At 34.6% G+C, this 23734-nt stretch overlaps 1 protein-coding gene across 1 annotated transcript; it reads right to left on the bottom strand.

Annotated features, from left to right (window-relative positions):
* Window positions 1-3196: 3196 nt before the first annotated feature.
* On the bottom strand, window positions 3197-23327 carry LOC140966559 (uncharacterized). The gene is made up of 28 exons (XM_073426816.1): window positions 22862-23327; window positions 22459-22540; window positions 22225-22300; window positions 20688-20752; window positions 20569-20613; window positions 20389-20489; window positions 20168-20309; window positions 19789-19850; window positions 19643-19716; window positions 19492-19562; window positions 17970-18057; window positions 17779-17851; window positions 17607-17696; window positions 16989-17085; window positions 16581-16674; window positions 16407-16490; window positions 16177-16333; window positions 15849-16039; window positions 9515-9559; window positions 9284-9312; window positions 9080-9201; window positions 6579-6626; window positions 5974-6098; window positions 5583-5890; window positions 4355-5264; window positions 4209-4265; window positions 3734-3852; window positions 3197-3660 (listed from the first exon to the last, which is right to left on the bottom strand). The coding sequence occupies exons 1-27, from the start codon at window positions 23259-23261 to the stop codon at window positions 3829-3831; spliced, it is 3660 nt and encodes a 1219-aa protein (XP_073282917.1). The 5' UTR covers window positions 23262-23327; the 3' UTR covers window positions 3197-3660; window positions 3734-3828.
* Between the last annotated feature and the right edge of the window lie 407 nt (window positions 23328-23734).

Raw genomic sequence — 23734 nt, 5'->3', positions numbered from 1 at the left:
GGAATCATGTAAGCGATGCTGCTAGGCGTTTAACATGATTGGTTGGGTACTATCAGACTTGAGTTCTGACGTTCTTATTATCAAGGAGTTGATAAATAAGAATGGAGCAATTGGGGTATGCTCATATAAGGACATGTTTAGTCCCGAATCACATGGAAGTGTGAACCAACGGCTAGTTGTATCTTTGAACCATTGAGGGCCACACAAGTGCTAACTTTCTAGATCTCGTTGAGAAGTAAAATAGTTCAATGTGTTAAACGGCTTATAAATGAGTTTATAAGCGTAAGGAAAAATAGAAGTATGACTTCTATGAGAGAATGTAACTTTTAATTTATGAATGTGTTCCTAAAATTAAAAGTTGGCCAAATAAATAATGTATTTGAAAATTGTGATTTTCATAAACATTATTATGGACTAAATTAAATTAATTCAAATGTTGAATTAATTAAACACTAGTGGACCTAGTAGAGTCCAAATAATTAAATTAATTCAAGTGTTGAATTAATTAAATAACATTGGGTCTTGTAGAGTCCAATTAGAAATAATTATTAAACTAGTGGGCTTGAGTAAAATCAAGTAAATGTTAAATGGTCTCAAATGTGTTTGAGACATTTAAATAAAATCCATGGGCTTTATAATTGATACAAGCCCTAATAGTTTTTGCTTGCTTGGGAGGTGAAGAGTTGGGGAATACTTTTTCATTAAAAAAATTGCATGGCATGCAAAAAGTGGTCTCTACTTTTTCAAACACCAAGACAACTCATCCTTCCCCATTCTCAAAAGCCTTGGCCGAAATTTTTGAAAAAAAAAACTCTCTCAAAAATTTTTCTCTCATCTTGTTCTTCAATAGTTGGAGAAATAATACTCTTCTCAAAGAAAAATGCCATACATCTTCTAGTGCAAGTGTAAGGTGGATCTTCCTAGTTAGTGGTGGGCTTGATTTTGAAGGAAGGACTCAAGAACAAGGAGAGCTTGTAGATTTGTCTTGCCTTTTAAGAGCCAAGTTGTTTACAACTTGGTTGGAGTCATTACATCAATCTTTGATATTGATAGGTAACATTTTAAACACCCTATGAATGTCATAGTTGTGGTTTTGTATTTGCTACACATAATAGTTGAGGTGTTCGAATTTTTGCTCGAAAATATTTTTGAAAACTTCCGTTGCGCATTTGAACACCCGTAACCGATCCCTTTTCAGTTAATACCCCTTAATCGTTTGTAATTCTTTTGTAATGTTATCATATGACACCATTCTACCAATTTTCATTTGAGAAAAGAGGCTCTTTGTGCCAACATATCTGGATTGCCAGAGACATATTCCCTTATTAACATTTCTCTCCAGGGACTTGGCATTTTGGCGAAGAAAAGTTGAATTGCTATAATTTCTTCGAACCCTGAATTTCATCTATATTTAGTGAATAACATAATATATTCATCCACTAAACATTTTTCATGTAATTCAAGACTACACAGAGCTTGAGTATATTTCTTTTTTTCTCTATATCTTGACTATTAAAATAGTCCACTCCTATAAATTGTGCTTTAAAAAGGGTATCCATTCTTCTGGCTATCTCGTTAAGAGATTCTCTGGCTAGGACTGACTCTTTGGTTTCTACCGAAGTCATGTCCCAATAAATTCTAACTGATCCCATAAGAATTATTTCTAAAAGTTTAATGAATCCTTCTCTGTTCAGATCAAATGTGTCTACTGCTATTCTCATAGCGGATTTCCAATCATCTATTGGATCTTCTCTATTTTTAAAGTCTAATACATCTAGGTTAAGCATAACTCCATAAAGATGTATAGGTTCTAAAACAGATTTCTCATAGGTTGTTTGGTGCAAGGGAATTTGACTTCTCCTTGACCTTTTTCCCACTGGGTGTGATTCTCCACCAGTGTGAAAGTCTACTTGGGATTCTCTCATATTTATATTATGAGATCCCACACTTTCTCTTGTTGGTTCCTGAGCAGATGACCATGTTATGATGGGTGGTTCACCTCTAGTTGTGTTCATCTTTAGATCGACAATCTTGAGATTTGCAAAAGATTCTGCAAGGTCTTGGAGATCCTCGAGACCAATCTTTTCTTAAGTTGTCATCAGATTAACTTCTTTTCTAAGACTGTTTTGATCAGATTGATCTTTTTTTCTTCAGTTAAAGGTTTTGGCATCATTTTGGTCTTCCCTCTTTGGTGTAATAAAGGTTCAGTACCAACGGATGGTGGTAACCTTCTTTCTAAAGTCCTTTTACTAGAACTTGATTGATGTTCTAGGTTTTGAATTCTTCTTTGAATATCCTTTAATATTCCAAGAATTTTTTCCTAGTTTTCAAATATTTTCTCCACATTTTGTGGTACATAATATAGCATATTGCTATAATTTTGTGTCGTTTTTTGAATTTCTCTAAGATCTCCGGAAAGTTTAGAGGAATATGATACTATTTTTAGGAACCTATTATTTTTAATCATAAGTTTACCTTAAAATTCTGATAAGTTCTCATGTTTTCTTGATATCTAACTTTGAATAGATTTTCTTGTTTCAATTTTCAAATATTTCAAAGTTTTGGAATAAATCATGTAACTAATTAATCTCGAACCTAAGTTCAGATTCATGTTATTTTAGAAAATTATTCTCCTCAAACATTTGATTACCTAATAATAATAATTTGTATGTTTAAAATAATTGTACCTAGGATCTGATACCATTTACGGCTCAATAAAATCAATCATTTTAATTAACATATATAAGAATATTTGTCTTTTTTAATACTTTAAAGAGTGAAAATAAAGTTTTTTTGACGTAAAGAATTAGAATAAAGTTAGATTTGAGTTTGATGATTTATTTTCAATTTACTCATTTTCTTACGACTATCTCATTATCTTAACATAGAAACAAAATTTATTATTAAATTTAAATTCAGAAATATAATTTTAAATCCAAATTGTTTTTATATTTTATATACAGTATATGTTCCGTACACTAATAATAATAATAATAATAAAGAGGCACATTTTGCCATGGCACGGCTTCCAAGCATGTAAGAAGAACGCCAACGGAGCTTAGTGCACCATGTTGTGAACGAAAATTAGAAATTAACAATTTGTATTTGTTTGTAAGGTGCATTCGAGCCCAACTGTTAATACAATAAAATATTTACTTAACTTTTAGATACATGAAAATCTTTATTGTGATTTATATTTTAGAATGAATTTTATAAGTCCAGAGAAAACCGATTACAAATGTTATTTAACTGAATAGGATATAATGATATCAAAATACATACTCCCAAATAAAATCTCACCATTAGCATGTAATCAGCTTCATGAACATAGGGATCAATCAATATCTGATATCGAGCCAAGGGAAGATCGGGAGGGTAGAAGGCTTTACACCAGAAGGCTATCCACTGATTCATTTCCAATAGGAGGAAGCATTGTGCCAGTCAAGAAAATTTTCGAAAGTTCCAATGAAATGGCTGTGATGGAATCCATTGCAGCAAGCAAACTAGACAGGAAGTATCAAACTGGGTAGCCTGTTTGCTACTTGTGCCAAAAGAAGAGCAAAATATTGCAGCACGGAGAGAATGTGTAGGATCTGTGCCATCAGTTCATCACCGAATAAAGGATTTGTATGGCTGCTAAGATTTATTTGGCAGCCTCATCTGCAAGATTACCGAATTAAATATAACCACTAACATGACAAAAAGTGACTAGGACTAAAGATTGTGTTCTTACACGTGATCTTGTATGCCTCCAACCTCCTGAATCTTGAGTTGGGGAAATATATGTGAAGTTCTCGATTGGAATGAGTCCAGTCTTTTTACAGGTGATCAAATTGTCAGGTTCCATAAAGCCTGGAATTGGCCATCTCATTAGCATCTACAAAATTAATGGTTCGACATAGCTAAAAGGTAGAAGATGGGAGAGCGCTTCTGATGCAACAAAAACCTTAAAAATTGTAAACTATGATCCAGAAAAAGAAGCCTCAGCCTTGGCGTCTGTTTCAATTTCTCTATCCTCTGTGCGCGTGACACCTTGACAAATTCCTTCACTTATTTTCATTCTCTAAACACTAGTCTTATACACCAGCTATTATTAAACATCTATAGTTCCACTTCTACATTTATATTTTTAGATTAGATTTCTCGACACCCAGATTTTGTCAAATTGCTTGCTATCTCATAAATATAATACAACAGAGAAAAATTACCCTTTCTTGTGTTGCTTCAAATTTCTTTACCTCCAAGTGATTGCGATAGAACAATATCTGCAAGTACAGAACCAAGCAAAGTGAGGGTGTTCAAGCAGTTACAAAAGCCAAAGCTCTTCATATATGAACATAAAATGAAAATGGACCTTGTTTTGAAACTCGATATTTGATGCATCAGTTGCCACAACAAGAACCCCAAGACAATTGTTGGGGTGAATGCAAAAAGGGCAAAATATAGAATCGTACACACAACCATCTTCTTTGCACCAAATTCCTTGTCCCGATACGCCTTCTCTAGCTGTTCCACAGAGACGCTTATCAATTGATGATGCCTCTGATATCAAGACATCCACACTTGATGCACCTGCAGCTACAGCTTCAAAAGGCTTTTTCCATAGGGAAGTCAAATAACCTTTCGACGATGAAATGAGTGAACACATAACACCCAAATTGTTTTCTGGCAGACCGAGTGGATTTCTGCAGATCGAGCAGAATATTTGTAGATTCAGGTTCATATTAAGGTTAGATGAGGTGTATGATCCAACAAAACTGTTAAGACTTGATGATAGAAAAGATTTATCTCTGTCAAATTTATTTTCTGAATGAATCAATTCATCAGTGCTGTGGTTCGCATCTGTAGTTACTGAACTTGGCAAAGAACTGAAACCATCAGGAATTGGGGAAGACGGAGTATTAAATGCCCTAACAGCGACACTTGACGGCAGATCTGTTAACTTTCTCCTTTTCCAACCATAAGAATTAACACTCCAGGGTGATTCAACTTCAGGTTGTATGTTGTTGTTTGCTTTAGTCTCAGAAGAAGTGACAAGTTCTTTAGTAGGACCACCACATGAACTCTGAATAGAGGTTGGTTGAAATGAAGATGGCTCCGGAAGCACGATGGAGTCATGGCCAGCTCTGGGACTTGAGTATTCATGCTTGGAGGAGAATTGCAGAGTTTTTACAAGGCTAGGGGCATTCACACCGGGTGTTTCTTCAATAAGAGAAAGACCATGATCATCTGGGCGCGGTGCAACTGAAGAAGTCACAGACCACCTGCACAGTGAGTATTTTAATGGTAGTTTAAAAAGAGTACAACAATTAGGCATACAAGAGGATTGCATCACTAAGATGACTAACGAGGTTCATAGTTGATAGTACACCTAAAATACTGCCAACTTCTGCTAAAATAATAGTCAAACAGAGAAGAATCTTAAACAGTGGTTGCGTTGTTCACTGAATGTATAGCTGAGATCAAAGTAAAAAAAAGTTTGGCCTGAATTCAATAAAGTTAAAAACAAGTTTCCATCTTAGCCTTTTAAAATATCAAAAGAGGATCAAATCTTCTTTCACAAATTGAAGTCTGAAAGTTACCTTGAATCCGTGGCAGTATCAGAATCTAGGTCAATATATTCTCGAACACCAGACTCCTTTTCATCCGTTATCACGATTAATTCACTTCTAGTTTGAGTAGACAGTGTACTATGTTTCTCCGCGGGAAATAAAGGGTGGGTAAACCTAGCAGCTTCTTTATTTTCAGAAAAATCATTTGATTCCACTAGTATATTATTACTAGATTTGATCACTTTATGACTCTTCTTTCTTGTCCCCTTTTTCTCATCAGTTGTATTAATGTTTTCACAATCAATAGCAGGATTTTGTGATGAATTCGCAATGCGATCCTGCATTCAGAAAAATCAGTGGCATTAGTCAAATATTTGGCTTACGGGATAAATATATGAATATTTGTTTCCCCCCTCCCTACCTTCACATTTCTGAAAAAAGATTTCAAACTGCTAATCGATTCTTCGAAGCAATTGTATAGCTTAATTGAATCACGCAGCCACTTTGAAATGTTTACTCTATTTCTATCTTTGTGGAAACGCTCATCTGCATTCAAGTTGAACAATATTGTGCTAAACTCTTAAGAATACTAAATAAAAGCCAATGTACATAGGTGAAGACTTACCTAAACTTTAAAATATGTTAAATCGAACACACAAATGGACCACTAGGACATCTTCTAACAAAAAATGCAATTTTGTCATGACTGACAACTTTTGTAAACTTCGTATTATTATATACAAAAAAAATCAAGGGAATTATTTTGCTTGCAAACAAAATAACAAATCCAATTATTTGATCTCAAAACAGATGCAATAATGCAACAAAAGCACCTTGAGATACCAACTAAATATTTACTTTTCATTGATTAAATGGACAGGCATGCTTGACTATCCAATTCCAGCACCCCCAGCATCAGAAAAAGATTTCAAATGAAAACAAGCACAAATTTGAGGGTATCTCTCATGTAAAGGTAATACTCAGCATATGGGTCCATCACTAATGTAGAAGTTTGATCACAAGTACCTAAGTAGATGATAGCTCCATAATCAAATCTGTGCCGTATGCAGCGACCTGCAAAAAGATATAAGAAACTATTAACATGGTTCGGTAACATAGTTCTTAACAATTAGCATCAAAAGCATTCTGCATTCCAAAAAATTATTGCAGGCAGTAGCAACAAAGTAGATATAGGGCATTGAGAGTTATGAGAAACTAATGTATAAATCAAAAGTGACTAAACCCACTGGTCACTGTAGTGATGGTTTTTTTAGCATTAATGATGGTTTTTGTGAGGGCATAGAAAGGCTAAGTTATGTACGAGTTGGACACTTTGGATAGTAGCAGTCGGAAGATTACGAATTTACAAGTGTTAAGCGGTCAGTAAAGTATTATGCGGAGGGTTGGCAGACCGCAGAAAGCAATCAATCGCTCAATAATGTGCATTTCGGAGCTCAGCAACAATCTTAACGATGTCTACAAGACAAGATTTTGGGCACTCAACATTTGGGTAACGATTCAACATAGAATTTAACATTAAAACTATCCGAGCTGAGTCGGCCCAAACAAACTCCAAAAATTTAATCATGCAATAGAGTGAAGGATGATCGGTAGGTTGCCAAGCAGCTAAGGCAAGGTTAATCAGAAGACTTGATAACCAACAAGGAAAAGTAGCAGAGTTCGACAACTCTACACAATAGTTGCACTCACTAACTCACGTGCTACTCTACATCAGCATAGCTAATTATCAGCAAGTACTGCATGAACTGGGACATCAATGAGATTCCCATAGTTTCAATCAATGTAAATCTATTAATTTCCGATAAGCCATCAGTATAATTTAACATTAATGTAAGATCAAGGTATGGAGTAAAAAAATTTGATAAAATTTTATGTTTTCACTATAGCAACAGGCAAAATGATCAAGATTCTAGGCATTTAAAGAAACATTTGCAACCATTAGTTTTTACACAAAATTTTGGAAGCAAGCCTGTAAAATAATCATTCAAAAATAAAAATTATTTATGCTAGCAGTGATGGTGGTTTCACTGTAGCGAAGACCTTTCTGCAAATGTTTTAAGTTTTTGAGTGTTGAACTATTTTCAATCTCTTTAAAAATATTAAAAATCAATGTAGCTTGAAGAAGAGTCCAACATGTGACAAAGAACATTCTGAGCCCCAATGATTGGTTAAAAAAGCTTGTTATGAAAATAAACAACGGGATTAATTCCACCTTTTACATCTGTGACCTATGAGGTAAACAAGCGCATAAGATCTACGACGAATGACAGAATGGTCAATATTCACCAATGCACCATTTTAATGAGTATGGTCTGAGATTAATATTCATGATATGTTCCTTGCAATATAAATGTGTATGTTCTGTTTCATTTCTATTCATACTTCAATTATATTCGGTTTATTTTTGTACGCCTACACTTTCAATTGTATATTCTAAGAATGTTTCCGCTATTATTTATTGTCTGATACTGATGTTCATTGAGTTATACACTCAACATTTGCCCCGAAAGTGTCAGATGAAAAGTCGAGAAAACATGTATGATTCAGGAGCTCCAGAGGTTAGTACTCCAGAAATCAGAACTCCAAAAAGTGAGAATCGGGGATGACTTAGAGAAAATTTGTGTTCAGTTTCAGCATGAGTCCAAGATGTTTACCATGTTTGTAGACTTTAAGACTACTGATTCCGTCATTCAGATTTGTTCTAACTACATTGTCTCAGCAAACTTCTTGACTAAGATTTGCAGATTCAATGTACATGAATTTCTTCCGAATAATTATTATTCGAATTTTTCATTAAGCATCCCATTTGTATATTCTTAGTTCTGCTCCGTTTATTGTTTGGTATTAGCCATTTTTCCGACAATGAGGCTTATTTTTAGATTTGGTGTGTAGTAAAGTTTAAGCATGATTAATGTTAGAACGATTTACAAAGTTAGAAAATGAGAAATCCCAAATTAATTTATGCTCACATTATAAAATCAAGATCCTGGTCGGTATATCACGATTGATTCTAACCCTATCATTCAAGATTTCAGGAGGTACGAGATGTCAAACTTTTCATCTTTCACGTGTTTTACCAGTAATGCTATAAAATTATCAACAATATAAGATTACACACTTTTTCCAAATGTATAAAAGTGAAAAGGACAGGGAAAAGCTGAAGAGAGTAGAAACTAGAAAATAAACAAAATCATGTTAAAGTTGAATAACACAGCAATATGAGGAAAAAACTCAGGGAGGGAATTGGAATGAAGCTTGACTAGTTGGCAAAATTTGAAGGCAAAAACAAAATAACCAATATTCTTTTATATAATTGAATTTTATGAAAATAAATGTGATTTACATGGAGAAAGCAGAAGTTGGAAGTAACTTAACATTAAAAGACATGCATACATTGAATTAGCAACTATACAAGTATATTGCCTTGATAGTGAGATAAATTATGCTGATAATCGATGAAAAACTCATAAAAATTTTGGCAAATCATTATATCCAATAACAAGTACCTGTAGCTTGATTAAGAGCCCTGAAGGCTTGCTGACAGTACCACTCATTCCCGTTTAAGAGGTTTTTTGACAACTCATATGTATCATTGAACTTCTTCTTTTGTGCAACTTTACTGTCATAACTGGCAGTCAATGATCAAGAATTACTCAAAGGATCAAAGCAACTCAATAGTAATTAAGTGTAGAAAAGGGCAATCTTCTTACGAGTTTGGAAAGGGTATCCCAACAATCACCTGAGGTGGTTAAAGCATAACATTGATAGAACAAATCATTTCGATTTGATTGAAACAAAAGATCATTAGTTTATCCTTCTAAATAACAAGTTTCGCAAATCTGTTATTCAGAATTTAAAATAAAAAACTTGCATGCAGGCCCAAGATAATGTTCAATTAGTAAGGTAAACAGTCTTATTATAGAAGATATATGGAAGGATACAACAGCTCGAGCATTATCATCTGAAAAGTCTATCCCTTCTGATACCTGCAAAGATCCATGCTCAATGTAAAGTTCAAGTCAACATATGTAGATGCACATAATTCATGAGGAGCATATGCCTCTCAGGGTCTCAGGTAGATGTTTCGAAGTTTTGAACAAGTATAATGAAATAAATCTTGTTGAATATTAATATAGTATATATTTATTTTAAATAATTAGTAGTTAAGATAGTCTCTTATCTTAGTTTTAATTTTTTGTTGCTTATTCGATTGATATCAGATTTTGTTCCTTATATTAGGGAAATTAAGTAGACATAAACTCTTTAAAATTTCAATCTACTCAATATAGATCGATAAAATATTTTTCTCTCCTATAATTCTTTCTTTTTTTGGACGGCGATAATAATTCAGGTCTAAAGTTCATTAACATGGTTAGAAGAACAATGTTGTTCAAAGAACATGGTTTTCCTCTCCTTCTTCATACAACGTAACAAACTTATAAGGAGGAAATAACACAATAAAAGGAAAAAGTACAATCTCATGTATTATTGGATTTAAATAAGTCAATCTCTTGAATCATGAGATCATAATCTTCCTTGATTTATTAACTATCCCCCCAAGTTGGTGCAAAGATGTTTGTCATACCCAACTTGCTGACTTGATCCTCAAAAGGTCGTCTTAGCAATCCTTTGGTCAGAATATCTGCAAGACTGTTGTATGCTTGGCACAAATGGAAAACAAATTCTCCCTTCTTCAATTTTCTCTTTCATAAAGTGCTTATCAATCTATGTGTGCTTTGTTCTGTCATGCAAAACAGGATTGTGAGCAATGCTGATGGATGATTTGTTGTCACAGTACAACTTTAATGGTAAAATGTAAAGTTTTGGGAACCGTCCTTTCCAAAATGTCAAAAAAACTCGCAAGTTGGAAAAAAGCGTTCTTGTCAAAAGGGGGACGTCTCACACTAATAAAGTCGGTCTTAAGTGCAATGCCTTCCTATTACATGTCTTTATTCCGGGTGCCAGGTACAGTGGCCGACAAGATGGAGAAAATGATGCGTGATTTTTTATGGGATGGTATGGATGGGGATAAGCATTGTCACGTTGCTGGATGGGAGCAGGTTTGTAAAACAAAGGATAGGGGAGGGTTGGGTTTGGGGAATATCAGCTTCAGAAATAGAGCACTATCAGGAAAGTGGTGCTGGAGAGGCACAAGGGAAAAGGAAACATTGTGGAAAAAGTTATAAAGAGCATCTATGGTCTTCAGGATAATGGGTGGGATTTGGGTTTAGCCAGCAGGAATGAAACATTCAGAAGCCCTTGGAAATTCATTTCTCGTTCTTTCCCGGCAATTCATCCTTTGTGTGGCTCAGTCTTGAGAGGGGGTAATTTTATTCGGTTTTAGGAGGATGTTTGGGTTGGAGAGGGTCCTTCTTTCATTTTTCGGTTTCCTTCCTTGTTTAGGATTTGTACCGAGGTTAATAAACCTATTTGTAACTTTTTAGAGATTGTCACTGTCGGAGTCACGGTTACTTACCGATGGGATGTGCATTTTAGGAGAAATCTTAACGATGTAGAGCTAGGGGAATTTGCTTCTCTTGTGGTATTTTAGATACAATGAGGTTACAGGTGGGTTCAGAGGATTTTAGGGTTTGGTTGGGGGATTCTACGGGCTTATTCTCAGTCAAATCTTTTTACGAGTCTTTCTTTCCAGTTCATATTTTTCCTTCTTTCGCTTGTCACGATCATATATGGAAAGTACCTATCCCCAAGATTCAGATATTATCTTGGATGGTGGCTTTGGGAAAACTTCCAACATCTGATTCGGTGCAAAGAAGATGGCCAACTTGTGCGTTAAGTCCGAACTGGTGTACGTTGTGTCACGACCACGACGAGACTCAGGATCTAGGTTATGGTCTATGGTCATGAAAGAACTAGGATGTTTTTGGTGTTTTCACAACGGGCACGAGATATGTTCATTATTGAGTCTGGTATCGTATTGGGGTTAAAAGTTAAGAGATTCTGGTATGTGATCGTTCACTACACGTTTTGGACTATCTGGCTAGAAAGAAATAACAGAATCTTCAATGATAAGTCCACCGATATCAATGAAGTTTGGGAGATCAACAAATTCAGAGTTGCGGGTTCAACCACAAAGATAAAGACTTCAATCATTTGTCGATATCAGATGTTGTTAGGGATTGGAAGTTTTTAATGTCTTGATGACAGTGTATTAGTTTACTCTAATTTGCGGACTACTCATCTGCTTCTTTTGTAACAAGATTTAATTAATATATAAATTTCAAGTTTCCTATCAAAAAAAAAATGATAAAATCACCGGTTTTTTAATATCTTCAAAAACCTTTTTAACCACATAATCTTACATATTTACCGAGTGATTTCTCTGAATTTGGCCTCACGCTACTTCTAAAAACCACCTATTGTTTTTTGTTTTTCCAAGTTACAAGATTACCCTACAAGAACGTACAATATCCAGATGCATATTTTATGTCAGTAGTTGATCCTACCCAATAGCATCTGTACATGCCTCAACTTCTCTTTCTTCACATTTTTTTGAAGAAATATCCTTTTCATGGTGAACTGTTAAGTAACGAAGAATCCGATATACAGCAGCAAGATGTTCTTCATATGGAGTGTGCATGAATTGACTAACCATGCTAGCTGTGAAAGCAATGTCTGGACGTGTGTGAGATAGATAGATCAATTTTCTCACTAATCTTTAATATATATACCTGTATCAACTGGGGTACCATTCTTTACTACTCCAAGTTTATATTAGTATATATTGGAGTGTATGTAAGTCTGCAACTGCTCATCCCTATCTTTTTTAAGAGATCTAAGATATATTTTTGTTGTGAAACAACAATTCCTTTCCTAGATCTTGCCAATTCCATTCCCAAGAAATATCTCAGCTACCCTAAATCTTTAATTTCAAATTCTGTTGCCAATTTTTGTTTCACTATGCTCATTTCTTCTAAGTTATCCCTTGTTAGAAAGATATATTCCACGTAAAAAATTAGGATTGAAACCGTCTCCACTGGATTTTATGAACAAAGAGTGATCCGCTTGTCCTTAAGTGTATCCTTGACTTTTGATAAAAGTGGTAAATCTTTCAAACCATGTCCTGGAGACTATTTGAGATCATACAAAGATTTCTTCATTCCACATACCTTGGCTCCAAATCTTTCAACGAACCCAATTGGTGGTTCCATGTATACTTCCTCATCTAAATCTTCATTTAGGAATACATTTTTTACGTTTTTTACGTTAAGATGATACAATGGCCAGTCAAGATTTGACAATTACAGATAATAGGACTCAAACAATATTCAATTTTGAAGGTCTCTAAATAATTAATCTCATATGCCTGAGTAAATCATTTTGCTACCGACCATGCCTTATATCTTTCTAAAGATCCATCTGACCCATATTTCACAGTAAATACCCATTTACAGCTCACGATAGTCTTCACATTTGGTAGATAAACTTGCTCCCATGTAGCATTTTTTTCCAAGGGTTTCATCTCCTCGAGTATAGATTCCTTCCACATATGAACTTCTAGAGCTTCATTAACACTTTTAGGGATGATCACACTGGACATTTTTTAGATAAACGCACGGTACAAGGGTGATAAATTTTTATGTGAGACAAAATTTGACAAAAGATGTTTCGTGCAAGACCTAACATTTTTCCTTAGGGCAATAGAGAGATCAAGATCATCAGAATTACCCGGTACAGTGTTATTAGGAATAGTGGAAATCTCATTGTGAATTTCTTGATCCAACCTCTGAGTAAATGCTTGGTCATGCTTTGGGATGATGCCTCCTCGTTTTTTTGCTAGTTCCTGCTTTGAGTAGACAAGACCTTTGAACCTTGTGTCAGTTGTATTTGTTTCCTTCGTAATATGAGTTCCAAAGTTTGTGTAGGAAAATCAAATTCAATTGCAAAAACAGAAGTTGTTATCCCATATTTCTAACAGTGATCCCTCTGAAGATGGGAATCGGTGTAATAGGAGGTTCCTTCAAAGAATGTAACATCCATAGACACAAAATATTTTTTTGAAATTGGGTCGAAGCATTTATAACATTTTTTATTAAGAGGGTATCCCATTAAATACATTTATGTGCCCGAGGATCCAGTTTCGAAAGCGACTGATCATGATCGTGATCATGAACAAAGGTGACACTATAGAAAATCTTTAAAGAAATATATGATGCTAGCCAGGAATAGGGAAACTAACTGTTGAAACAGTGAACGGGTGTTGAAAATTCAACATACGAGTTGGAATCCGATTAATCAAATATGTGTCAGTTAAAAATGCATCCCCCCAAAGATATTTAGGTACTTTAGTAGTAAATAGTAAAGCCCTAGCCATTTCAAGCAGGTGTTGGTTCTTTGGTTCGGTTACCCAATTTGTTGGGGGTTATTTGTGCATGAGCTTTGGTGAATGATTCCATTGTTAGTGAAAAAGTTCCCCAACACATGATTAAAGTATCCTTTCCCATTATCACTGCGAAAAATTTTGATTTTCATGTTTTTACATGAGTGTGAATCATCTGATAAAAATAGTTAATATTCGTGGCAAAATCAAATTTATAACTTTAACAAAAAACACCACGTGAAACGAGTATGATCGTCAATAAATGTCATGAACCAACGTTTACCAGAGACATTCGATACTCTGATACCAAGTAATTAAATGAAAGAGAGGAAAATCATGTTCTTTTATTACTCTTTATTCGTACAACATAACACATTTACAAGGAAAAAACAATACAGTAAAAGGAAATAGCACAATCCCATATATTACGGCATTTAAATCAGTCAATCTCTTGAAGCATGGGATCATAATCTTCCTTGATTTATTAACAGGAAAATGATGACAGATGGAAATTCTTATGTTCGTATTATTTTCCTATAACATGCAGCTTAGACAATCAAACACAAACAACATACAAGATTAATAACATTAGGTTTCAACTAGCTGGTCTCTAGAGTCATTCTTGATGTCAGTTGCAACTTGCAATAGACTACCCTCTGTTTCAACAAGATAGACATGACTTTTGATATAGTCAATTGTCTAAGGCATTGTACTCGGAGTCTTGCCAGACACTCCTTAATGTAACCAAATTATGAATAATCAATTCCCATTAATTCGATTAGCCATGCTAAGTACCTGTCTTATTGTAAAACAAATAAATTCAAGAGGAATTCATCGTTTCTGAATCTGAAACTATTCAAGATATTAGAAATAGTACTGAATATTGCATCAAAACATAATGTATGTAGAGAACAGCGTTCAATTTCAGGTCAGTATTTGTTTATTAATCAATCGAACTCTACGAGATATTAATCATTTATCTCAAAGTATTGAAACAGAAAACCAAAAACTTGATAGGACTCGTAAATATCAAACTGTGGTTCGTGGAATAGACCAATTTCACAAACCCAATCCATGTATATTGCAGAATGGTCATCATTAATTAAACTGCCATTATCTATTAAATTAAACCCCTTACATAAGAGCCAAGTTTTGGCAATAAAGGGACTAATATGCACCTGAAATTTCAATATCTATATAAACAACTCACAGAAATTCACTAAAGGACTCTCTTCAAATTTTGTGAATAAGCTTTACCCGCTCACTCTTCCAGCTCAAGAAGCTTAAATGAAGGAAAACATGATTGTCCAAGGATTTTTGCGCCTGTTCTCAATCAGACACCTCAAGACACGTTAGCCAATATAGCACTATTGGTAAGTGGTTTTTCTATTTCATTCTATGTTTAAAGTTCTGTATTTTGTGATTGAAAAGAGCGAAACTCTGGTATTGTGAAAGTTTAATGCAAGAAATATTTTGGCAGCACTGAGTGTTTTGGGACAAAATAGAAATGATATATTTCAAGTTTTTATTTGTTCTGAACCTAATGCGATTAGATAAATTCATAAAATAACCACTAATCTGCTCTGATATGGTGGTGAACTGTTGTTCAGAACCATGAAAAAATTAAATTTTTAATTAAGAATCTGATTATTATTTTTGATTTTGTATTCTTTTGCTTGTATATTCTGATTTTTTGTTAATATCATCAGAAAGCATAGGAGAGTTAAAACAAAAATACACTAAAGAATAAAGGTTGGAATCTGTCTTAAACAGTTAGTACTTAGTTGCTCAAAATGACATTGTACACATACAAAAGTAGATTCAACACCACAAATCAGGATAAAAGATAACAGTTTTTCCATGACCATGTTTTTTTTGTGAAAATCATAACCTCAACATTTGATGTCCATAAACAAAAAATTGAAATAAATTACCTTCCCTCGACAAACCGCAAGAAAAGCAGCGCCTTCTTTGTTTTCTTCTTTATGGATCATAGTGCTATTTTTTAGACCTGATGTTTTACTCCTTATCTTTCTAGTGTTGACCTGCTTTGCACCCCAATGAATAGTATTATAGAAACCCTTTAAAACAGGCTCCAAAGCATCCTGACCACCTCCTCTTGGTTCTAAACAAAAAGCAAAATCAAGTATTGGTGAGGAGGGCCCATAAAAGTAGCATCAAGATATGGAAACCATGTACCAACGAAAGATTCCCTCCAATTTCGAAGCAATGAAGTCACTAGGAAGGAATTCAACTATCTACCAATAAATAAGGACTTCTGAGCATTTAACCGAGACCATTGACCAGTTTCCTGCCATCGAGTGCTCACTTTGTCCAGCAGCTTGTAACTAGGAAAAAATACTAGACACCCACCAGGAACAACCTTGCATATTTCTTCCAAAGATACACCTACTTCATCCTTTGCAAGAACATGGTAACTTTCATCATTTTGAGAAAGGACTCTTTTTGTATCAATACAAAATTGATAATACCTGGAAAGCATATTCATGTGCTGTCTTATAACTTGCATTTAATGGATAATTACCAGGACCATGGGAAATTGCAGCTGCCCATACCTAAGGCAGACGACTGGTCAACTTTCAGATTGGACAAATAGGAAACAAATTCATCCAAAAGATATAAAAACAACAAAAAGCTTATTTTACCTGTGCATCTACATCAATGATGTGTGGAGCTTCTAAATAAGTGCCAAACAGAACACCAAGTTCAGATGAAAAAGTGTTCAATGGTGACAGATTCCTTAAAATATGAAAAACCATTGTCAAATAAGTACATTACAATGAGTAAAAATGATTATGCCTAGCTAAGATAACAGCTACTAGAGACTCTCTTTGACAGTGATCACATTCATTCAGATCAAGTTGTGCAACATGATTCGAACACAATAAAATTATAGAGCACTCAAGAAAACCCAAGCAACAATGTGAGCAACAGATTCTACAATCAATCATCACCAATTGGTATATTCTATCAATTTATTACTATTTCAATCTGTGAAAATGATCAACATTTAACAAGAAATGCCTCAGGGAACTGAATATAACTATATTTACCCCGAAGTCAGAATCACTGACTGAGAAAAATTGGCAATACTTTTGAAAACGACAGCAGGATTCAAGCACCAGAGACTAAAAGTGACTGTCCAGCCACCTGCAGCGTTTCATGAACTTTGTCATAATGAGCTTTTCACAAATAAGAATACTTGAAGCTGAATAAGCAGCTGAACTTGCTGTAAGCACCTGAGGTCCTGAACTAACTGTGTAACGAAGATAAGGTGTGCTTCTAGAAGGTATTTTTGTAAACTATCTTACATTAATGGTCCTGATATAGTTGCTCAAAAAACAAAAATGAACTTTGCATACAACCAAAAAATATGAATAATAAAATGTAATCTAGATGGAGATAACAAAAAGACTCTTCGATGTGAAGAGACCGGTACTCAAGATTCTTATTCCACTCATTCGTTGTCCCATCCTGCTCAAAAAGTAGCTCAGAACATCTACGCACAATAGAGTTAAATACTTAAATTGACCAACTATGCAAGAATAGGAATCACCCAACAACTTATGATTAATCGCACTTTTAAGTAACATTAGTAAGAGGAATAGAAAAATTGATCAAAAGTTACTAGGTAAAATAATCATAATTTAGTGTAGATCACCAACTTTTACCTTTTTTCACATATCGTTGCAATGCCAATTCATAGTCATAAGCATTAATGCCATTTCCACCAAAGAAGTAACTGAGCGACGAGAACAATCCTGTGCAATATTCACGGATCCAATTATAACACAAATTTAACTTCATTAGACACGTATAAGAATACAAGTATGAGTAGTTTACCTTCAAGGGTAGTTACTGCAATTCCGCTTAAATGAGGAACGTCTGGTTCAGCTTCTGAAGCAGCTTTGATAGCCTTCAAAGTGATTGACCATCATTAAGAAGGGAGCAGGTATTGATAAATGGTCAACCATATCAAATGTAAAGCGTAGGCTAACAGAAGACTCCGAATATTAACAACAAGTGGTAACTACCTTTTTGGCACATTCTCCCAAGATTGAGAAGCTCTGCAGTGAAATATTGGCTTCATGTAGCTCTTTTAATGCCTTATGTCCAGTCCAAATAACGAACATTGGTTATGGAAAATAAAAGAAGTTAAAAAAAGGATTATAAATTTGAAGTTTCAATTTAAAATGCAACCATACATCCAGAAAAAATGAGGAAACTTTTGAAATAGTAGCTCCATTAGAGGCTAGCTATGCTGTTGGAATATTAAAAGTTTCAGAGTTTGACAAATTAATCCGTAAGAGAACTGAAGAATCTAAGTGATCGATCAATCAAGTAATCGTAACTGAACACTTCATTTGAGCTGAACTGAAAAAACCTTATCAACTGAAATATTCGTAGCTGATAGGACATCAGTTAGAACTAATAATGTCCAGCTGAACTGATCGGCTGATCAGTTTCCCACGTCATCAGTTGAAGTATCAGAAGATAGACTGACAGGTCGTACCAAAGCAGAACAGATGAATCAGAACAGAACAGTCTGATTATCTCATACTACTGTCAGATAAAGTAACTAGACGACGATTCAACGGATATTTGTCATTAAATGCATTCAATATGACCATTGAGATCGAAGACTATATATAGCTGATCGAATCAGTTGAAGAAAGCTAGTGAAAACACACGAAACAATCAAGCTACAATCTTCAATCAGTTGCGATACTTTTAGTATTTTCTTAATTTACAGATCGCACACTCAAACGCTAAATTCATTGTATTTATAAGTAGCATTTAAGGCTACTAATTAGAGTGTTTCAGTTAATCAATGTAAAAAGAGTTGTTAGACTAAGAGTTTCAGTTTGCCAATGTGTAAGACCAGCTGAAGTGGATTATTACAATCTGTTGTAATATATCAAAGTCTACTAGTAAAATTACGTAGGAGCATTTGAAGTCTTCGAACATCCGTAAAAATCCGCGTGTTCATTTCAGTTATACTATCAGTTTTACACTATATCAATGCTTAGTATTCAATCTATATTTCAGTCTAATTTTGTGATTTTCTCAGTTGACTGATTTATATCGACAAACAATATTTTAGAATCAGTTCTTTCATATTTGGAAAATGAATAAAAAAATCCTTAGCTTTTATTCATCTCTCCATTCTAAATACTTAAACTCTCTTAACCTATCCTATCATATGCTTTTCCTCAAAAGTTCCCTCCGCGGAAAGGCTAAAAAAATGAAACCAGCATTGAAGTTCAAAATTTTCTTGTTCTCAGAATATCATCCTTACTCACTCCAAGTCCACACCAGTTTTCTTTTAAATTTAAGGAAGTGAATGGTGTCTTAAACTCAGGATCTTTAATGTGAGCTAGATTTAAAACTTTGATGGGCATTGGCTTTTAACCAAGAATATAATATAAAATATAATTGTAAGTATAACAAAAAATTTGAGTTTTCTATTATGTCGTACCAACATGAGTGGCTCTGAACTCATGCAACAACAGCACCAACAAAATGAGATGGTTAATAAATTTTCAAATGACTTACCAACGGAAATAACGCTGAAATTCATGCTTTACTAAAGTACTTTTCATCCTATCAATCCAACTCAAGATGTCCTACACCAAATAAAGAATTTACAAACAACTGGAATGAAGAAAATGAAGCAAATGGAGAGCTCAACAATCAAAACAAGCACCTCCATCATCTCGAACAAAGGCTGGTAAGTCATCGCATCATTGAGGCTCAGTTGCCCCCGATCTGTCTGCAAATCTTCCAAAACACGAACTGTTTGAGATTATTTAAAATGCAACGAATAAAAAAAGAGTATAGGCTTGTGCTTACGGAGCAAAGCCTCTTCTTCAAGATCAACACTGCCAGCATCACGAGCTATGTCTTCTACGTTGCTGAAGCAAAAAAATTAGAGTTGATAACTGACCCCATAACTAATTTCAAATAATAACACAATGCTACAAACTTGAAGCTGAAATTTATTCAAACTGTTATTGTTTTCCGCATGAATGAGCCATTACAACATCAAAACATTTAAATAAGATGTTAACTCGTAAGTCGTACATATGTCCTAAAAAACTTTGCAGACGCTGTGTTGAAGTGATTTGTCAACTATTGATCATGGATAAATCTTTGAAAAGAACACGAACATAGAATTAGTTATTTATTTATCAGCAAAAATTCTTTGAGGAAAGGGATGAAGTTAACATACTGTGCTTCATCAAAAATGATAACACTGCCACCAATATCAACTTCCATTGCTTCCCGGATGATTGGATTCATAAGATAGTTATATGGGCAAAAAACCAATTCAGCGTCTTGTGCCATTGATCGTGCTGCAAAATATGAACAACCTGAAAATAAAAAATCTTCAGCGACTCGTTAGTTTTCACACCAAGATTAAGCAAAGAACTGAGAAGTTAGAAAAGGGACCTTTGACTACTTGTCCGACTTTGACAAGATCCTCAATATCATGAACCTCATGACAACCTCCTTTTTGAAGAGAGGGATGACCTTTGACTTTATGCACGTTTCTGATGGTGAACAAAAATAAGGCAAGGGGTACTGAAATTGCTTAGGCATATAAGTTCATGCAAAAAGAAAATAATTTACTTGAATTCTGGGCAGGCATCTTCTATATTCTTCAGAAGCAACTTACTAAATTGAAATCATAGTTGTTAGTAGAGAAACACAAAAAAGGAATATCATTTTCAAGGGAAAAAACAGCAAACCATTGTTCATCCACATTTTCTTCCCCACGCAAATTCGGGTTTGTGCAGTAGTGCTTCCTTGACCCCTGAAAGTAAACAAAAGAAAATATTAAGATAAAAAAGTGCAATTTTACACCAGTAATGCATCTTCTGGAACTAATACTGTAAACACATAAACCAGAAAGATGAGAGAAGGAAACTTTCAACTATTTTTGGGTTCTCAAACCCCTCTTCCCTGCCTAAATATTCAATCAGTAATACCTGTTAAAAATGAATCCATACATTATTTTTGAACCCCCAGCTTCATACTGCGGTTAAAAAATACCTGGCCAGCTAATCCATATTTTTGGGTTGTTCTTAGATATGATTACAGCTTTTTTTATTTAACAAAGAAAAAGTTTGATATGGACGCCATGAAAGAGACCAACCCCTGTACTAATGTTATTTCAACAGACTTTTGATGAACACAAATTGAAATTCCATAAATCCAATGCTGTACAAAAAATTTCAAAATAAAGACCTCATGCCAACAAAAATCCGACAAAAAACATTTCAACCCATGTTTAAATGATTTATGTCTCTCTTTTTACTTTTTGTTCATTAAGTTTTTCCCTATGATTTATGAATATCGAACACTCAGGGAGAAGAGCAAGTGCTAAACATGTTTTGTTATGCTTCCTTTTTGCAGCTTGATTTCCAGGTGTGCTACCCTCGGGCATCAAGTTTATCTAAAATTACGTTATAGAAAAAGAACACAAATATGCCTAATTTTGAGTAAAGTTATTTCAGTTATCAAGGATATGCTTATTGGAAAGACATTATCCAACCCAACATTCAAAAGTAATCACACTTCTCGAAAAATTAAACTCCAAGCTACGGCAGACAACATACTAAGATTTATATTAAGTACATAATCACACACATGTGCATTTAAACAGTGATACTCTACGAATTGAAAAACAATATGAGCTGTCCGGAATCAAATTATTATTCTGACAGGTGTGTTTCCTCACTCATTCCCTAAGACACCGTTTGGAGCGAAAGAAAATGTATTAGTTGATTACACATCTATATGTAATTCAATGTTACGGCACAAGTTCTATAAAGGATTAAAGTTGTAAATCATTATGTTATCTATATATATTTATAATATATATATTGTGCATCTTTCACTGTCTCATCTCACGAGCCAAACACTTGCCAAAGTACCTTCGATTAAAGGTCTAAATCCTAAAAAATAAAAATAAAATTCTATTACACTGAAAAGAAACATACATTCATCCACTGCTCATGTAACCCAAGTTAGAGCAAAACAGTTTCCAGCCGTATTTTTGCTTATTGAGAAGCACCGAGGTAAAATGGGATAAAACTAGATTAGAAAATTTTGACTTACACCGAGGTAAAATGGGATAAAACTAGATTAGAAAATTTTGCCTTACGGCGGAACATCAAAATTGTAACTAGGTGAACATAGACCCTTTGCTATGACGATGTTATACAAAAAACGACCATGAAATAGTAAAGAACATAAAAAAAGGTTTGATTGCAGTAAACCTACCAAAACTGCCATTGGTACCCTATACGAAGTTTTCTTGTACTCTCGGATCACTTGAGTGATTTGTGCATGTGTTCTCCTAATAAAATGAAGCCACGACTAAAAATCAATTCTTTCTGAGATGAAAAAATGGGCATACCAATGCGGCAATGCCCATGCTGTACGGAAATTGTTGAACAACAAAATCTAACTATTTCTATTGAAAAAATTCTAGAGTTAACCAAGGTGATGACTTACGAGGAATAAAATATTGTGGGAGCCAACTTTGGCTTCTCCTTTTTTGTACCAGTTGCGGGTGGTGGTAGAACTCCAGGGTTTCCTAACAAAAAATGACCAAGACATTAGGAGACATGACAACTAATACATAGATGCAAAAATAATGAAATTAAATGATACTCGTAGTGATAACAAATTAAAGATGCAATGTGAAAGCTGGCAAAGCTTCGTCAAATGAAACTTTCACCAGAATTAACAGAGAGTCCATCTAAAATGAAAAGATGGATCCTAACCTCTCAACAAACATAAGAAAAACCATGTGCCCTATTTTTCATCTTAAACCCAGGTCAAAAAAGTAAATAAATTGACAGTAAGAAAGGTATGAATATGTGTGTCTAGCCCTTTTGCTTTGGTTGAACAATACCTGAAGGCTGTGTTTCGGGAATAAAGCCGCCTCCATGATTAATAGGGTCGCTAACTGCCTCTGGGTTAGCCCTGGAGCTCGAATGCATTAAATTAGCCCGAAGATTCTTCGATTTCTGATTCTGTTGCCACGCAAGAACAGAACAAAGGAGCGATAAAGATTTTCCGGTGCCGGTCGGAGATTCCAGCAACGCATGGCAGTGGCCGTCCCTCTGTGATCGGTCGAGAGTCGAAATTACTCGATTCATGAATGCAAGCTGCGAGCCATAAGGGCGGTGAGGGAACTCCACCGGTAATCCACCGATGTGGATCGTATTAGAATTGGGGATGGATTTGGATTTTGGGTCAGCATCTGCTAGTGAAGCTGGCGATATGGATTGGGGGGAAGCCGAGTCCGCCATTTCCGCCAGCCAGCGTCTGTGTTTGTGGTGTAAAAGATAAAATTTGGGCCTTGGGACATTACGTTAATCCGGAATATTGGGGCTCCATGGGTTAGCGGGAGTTGTGCAACTTCTTTGGCGGGAATATATTATTTTTCGATATATATTTATATGTTTTTTTAAAAAAATTAGAGTAGTAGTTAATTTGATTTTTCATTTTTCGACACAATATAGGGAAGAAGGCAAAAAACACGGTGAAATTTTGTATTGGTTTAGGTTTTGGTTTATTGTTAGTTTTGTTTATCCTAATTATTCGTATATAATTTTTTTGGTTTTTGAATCTAGAAATGGATGCATAAGAGAAACTAGTTGATAGGAGGAAGAATTGGAAGTTAATTTATTCGCGGTGTTCTCCATCTAGTTTAAAGTTGCCATGGGAAAATTGATGTCAATTATATGGTTTGTAGTATGTGAATTTGAACTTTTTCTTTTAA

Source organism: Primulina huaijiensis, chromosome 2 (assembly GCF_012295235.1).
Source record: "Primulina huaijiensis isolate GDHJ02 chromosome 2, ASM1229523v2, whole genome shotgun sequence".
In the NCBI taxonomy this organism is placed as follows: Eukaryota; Viridiplantae; Streptophyta; class Magnoliopsida; order Lamiales; family Gesneriaceae; genus Primulina; species Primulina huaijiensis.
This window is presented reverse-complemented; position numbering and strand designations above follow the sequence as displayed.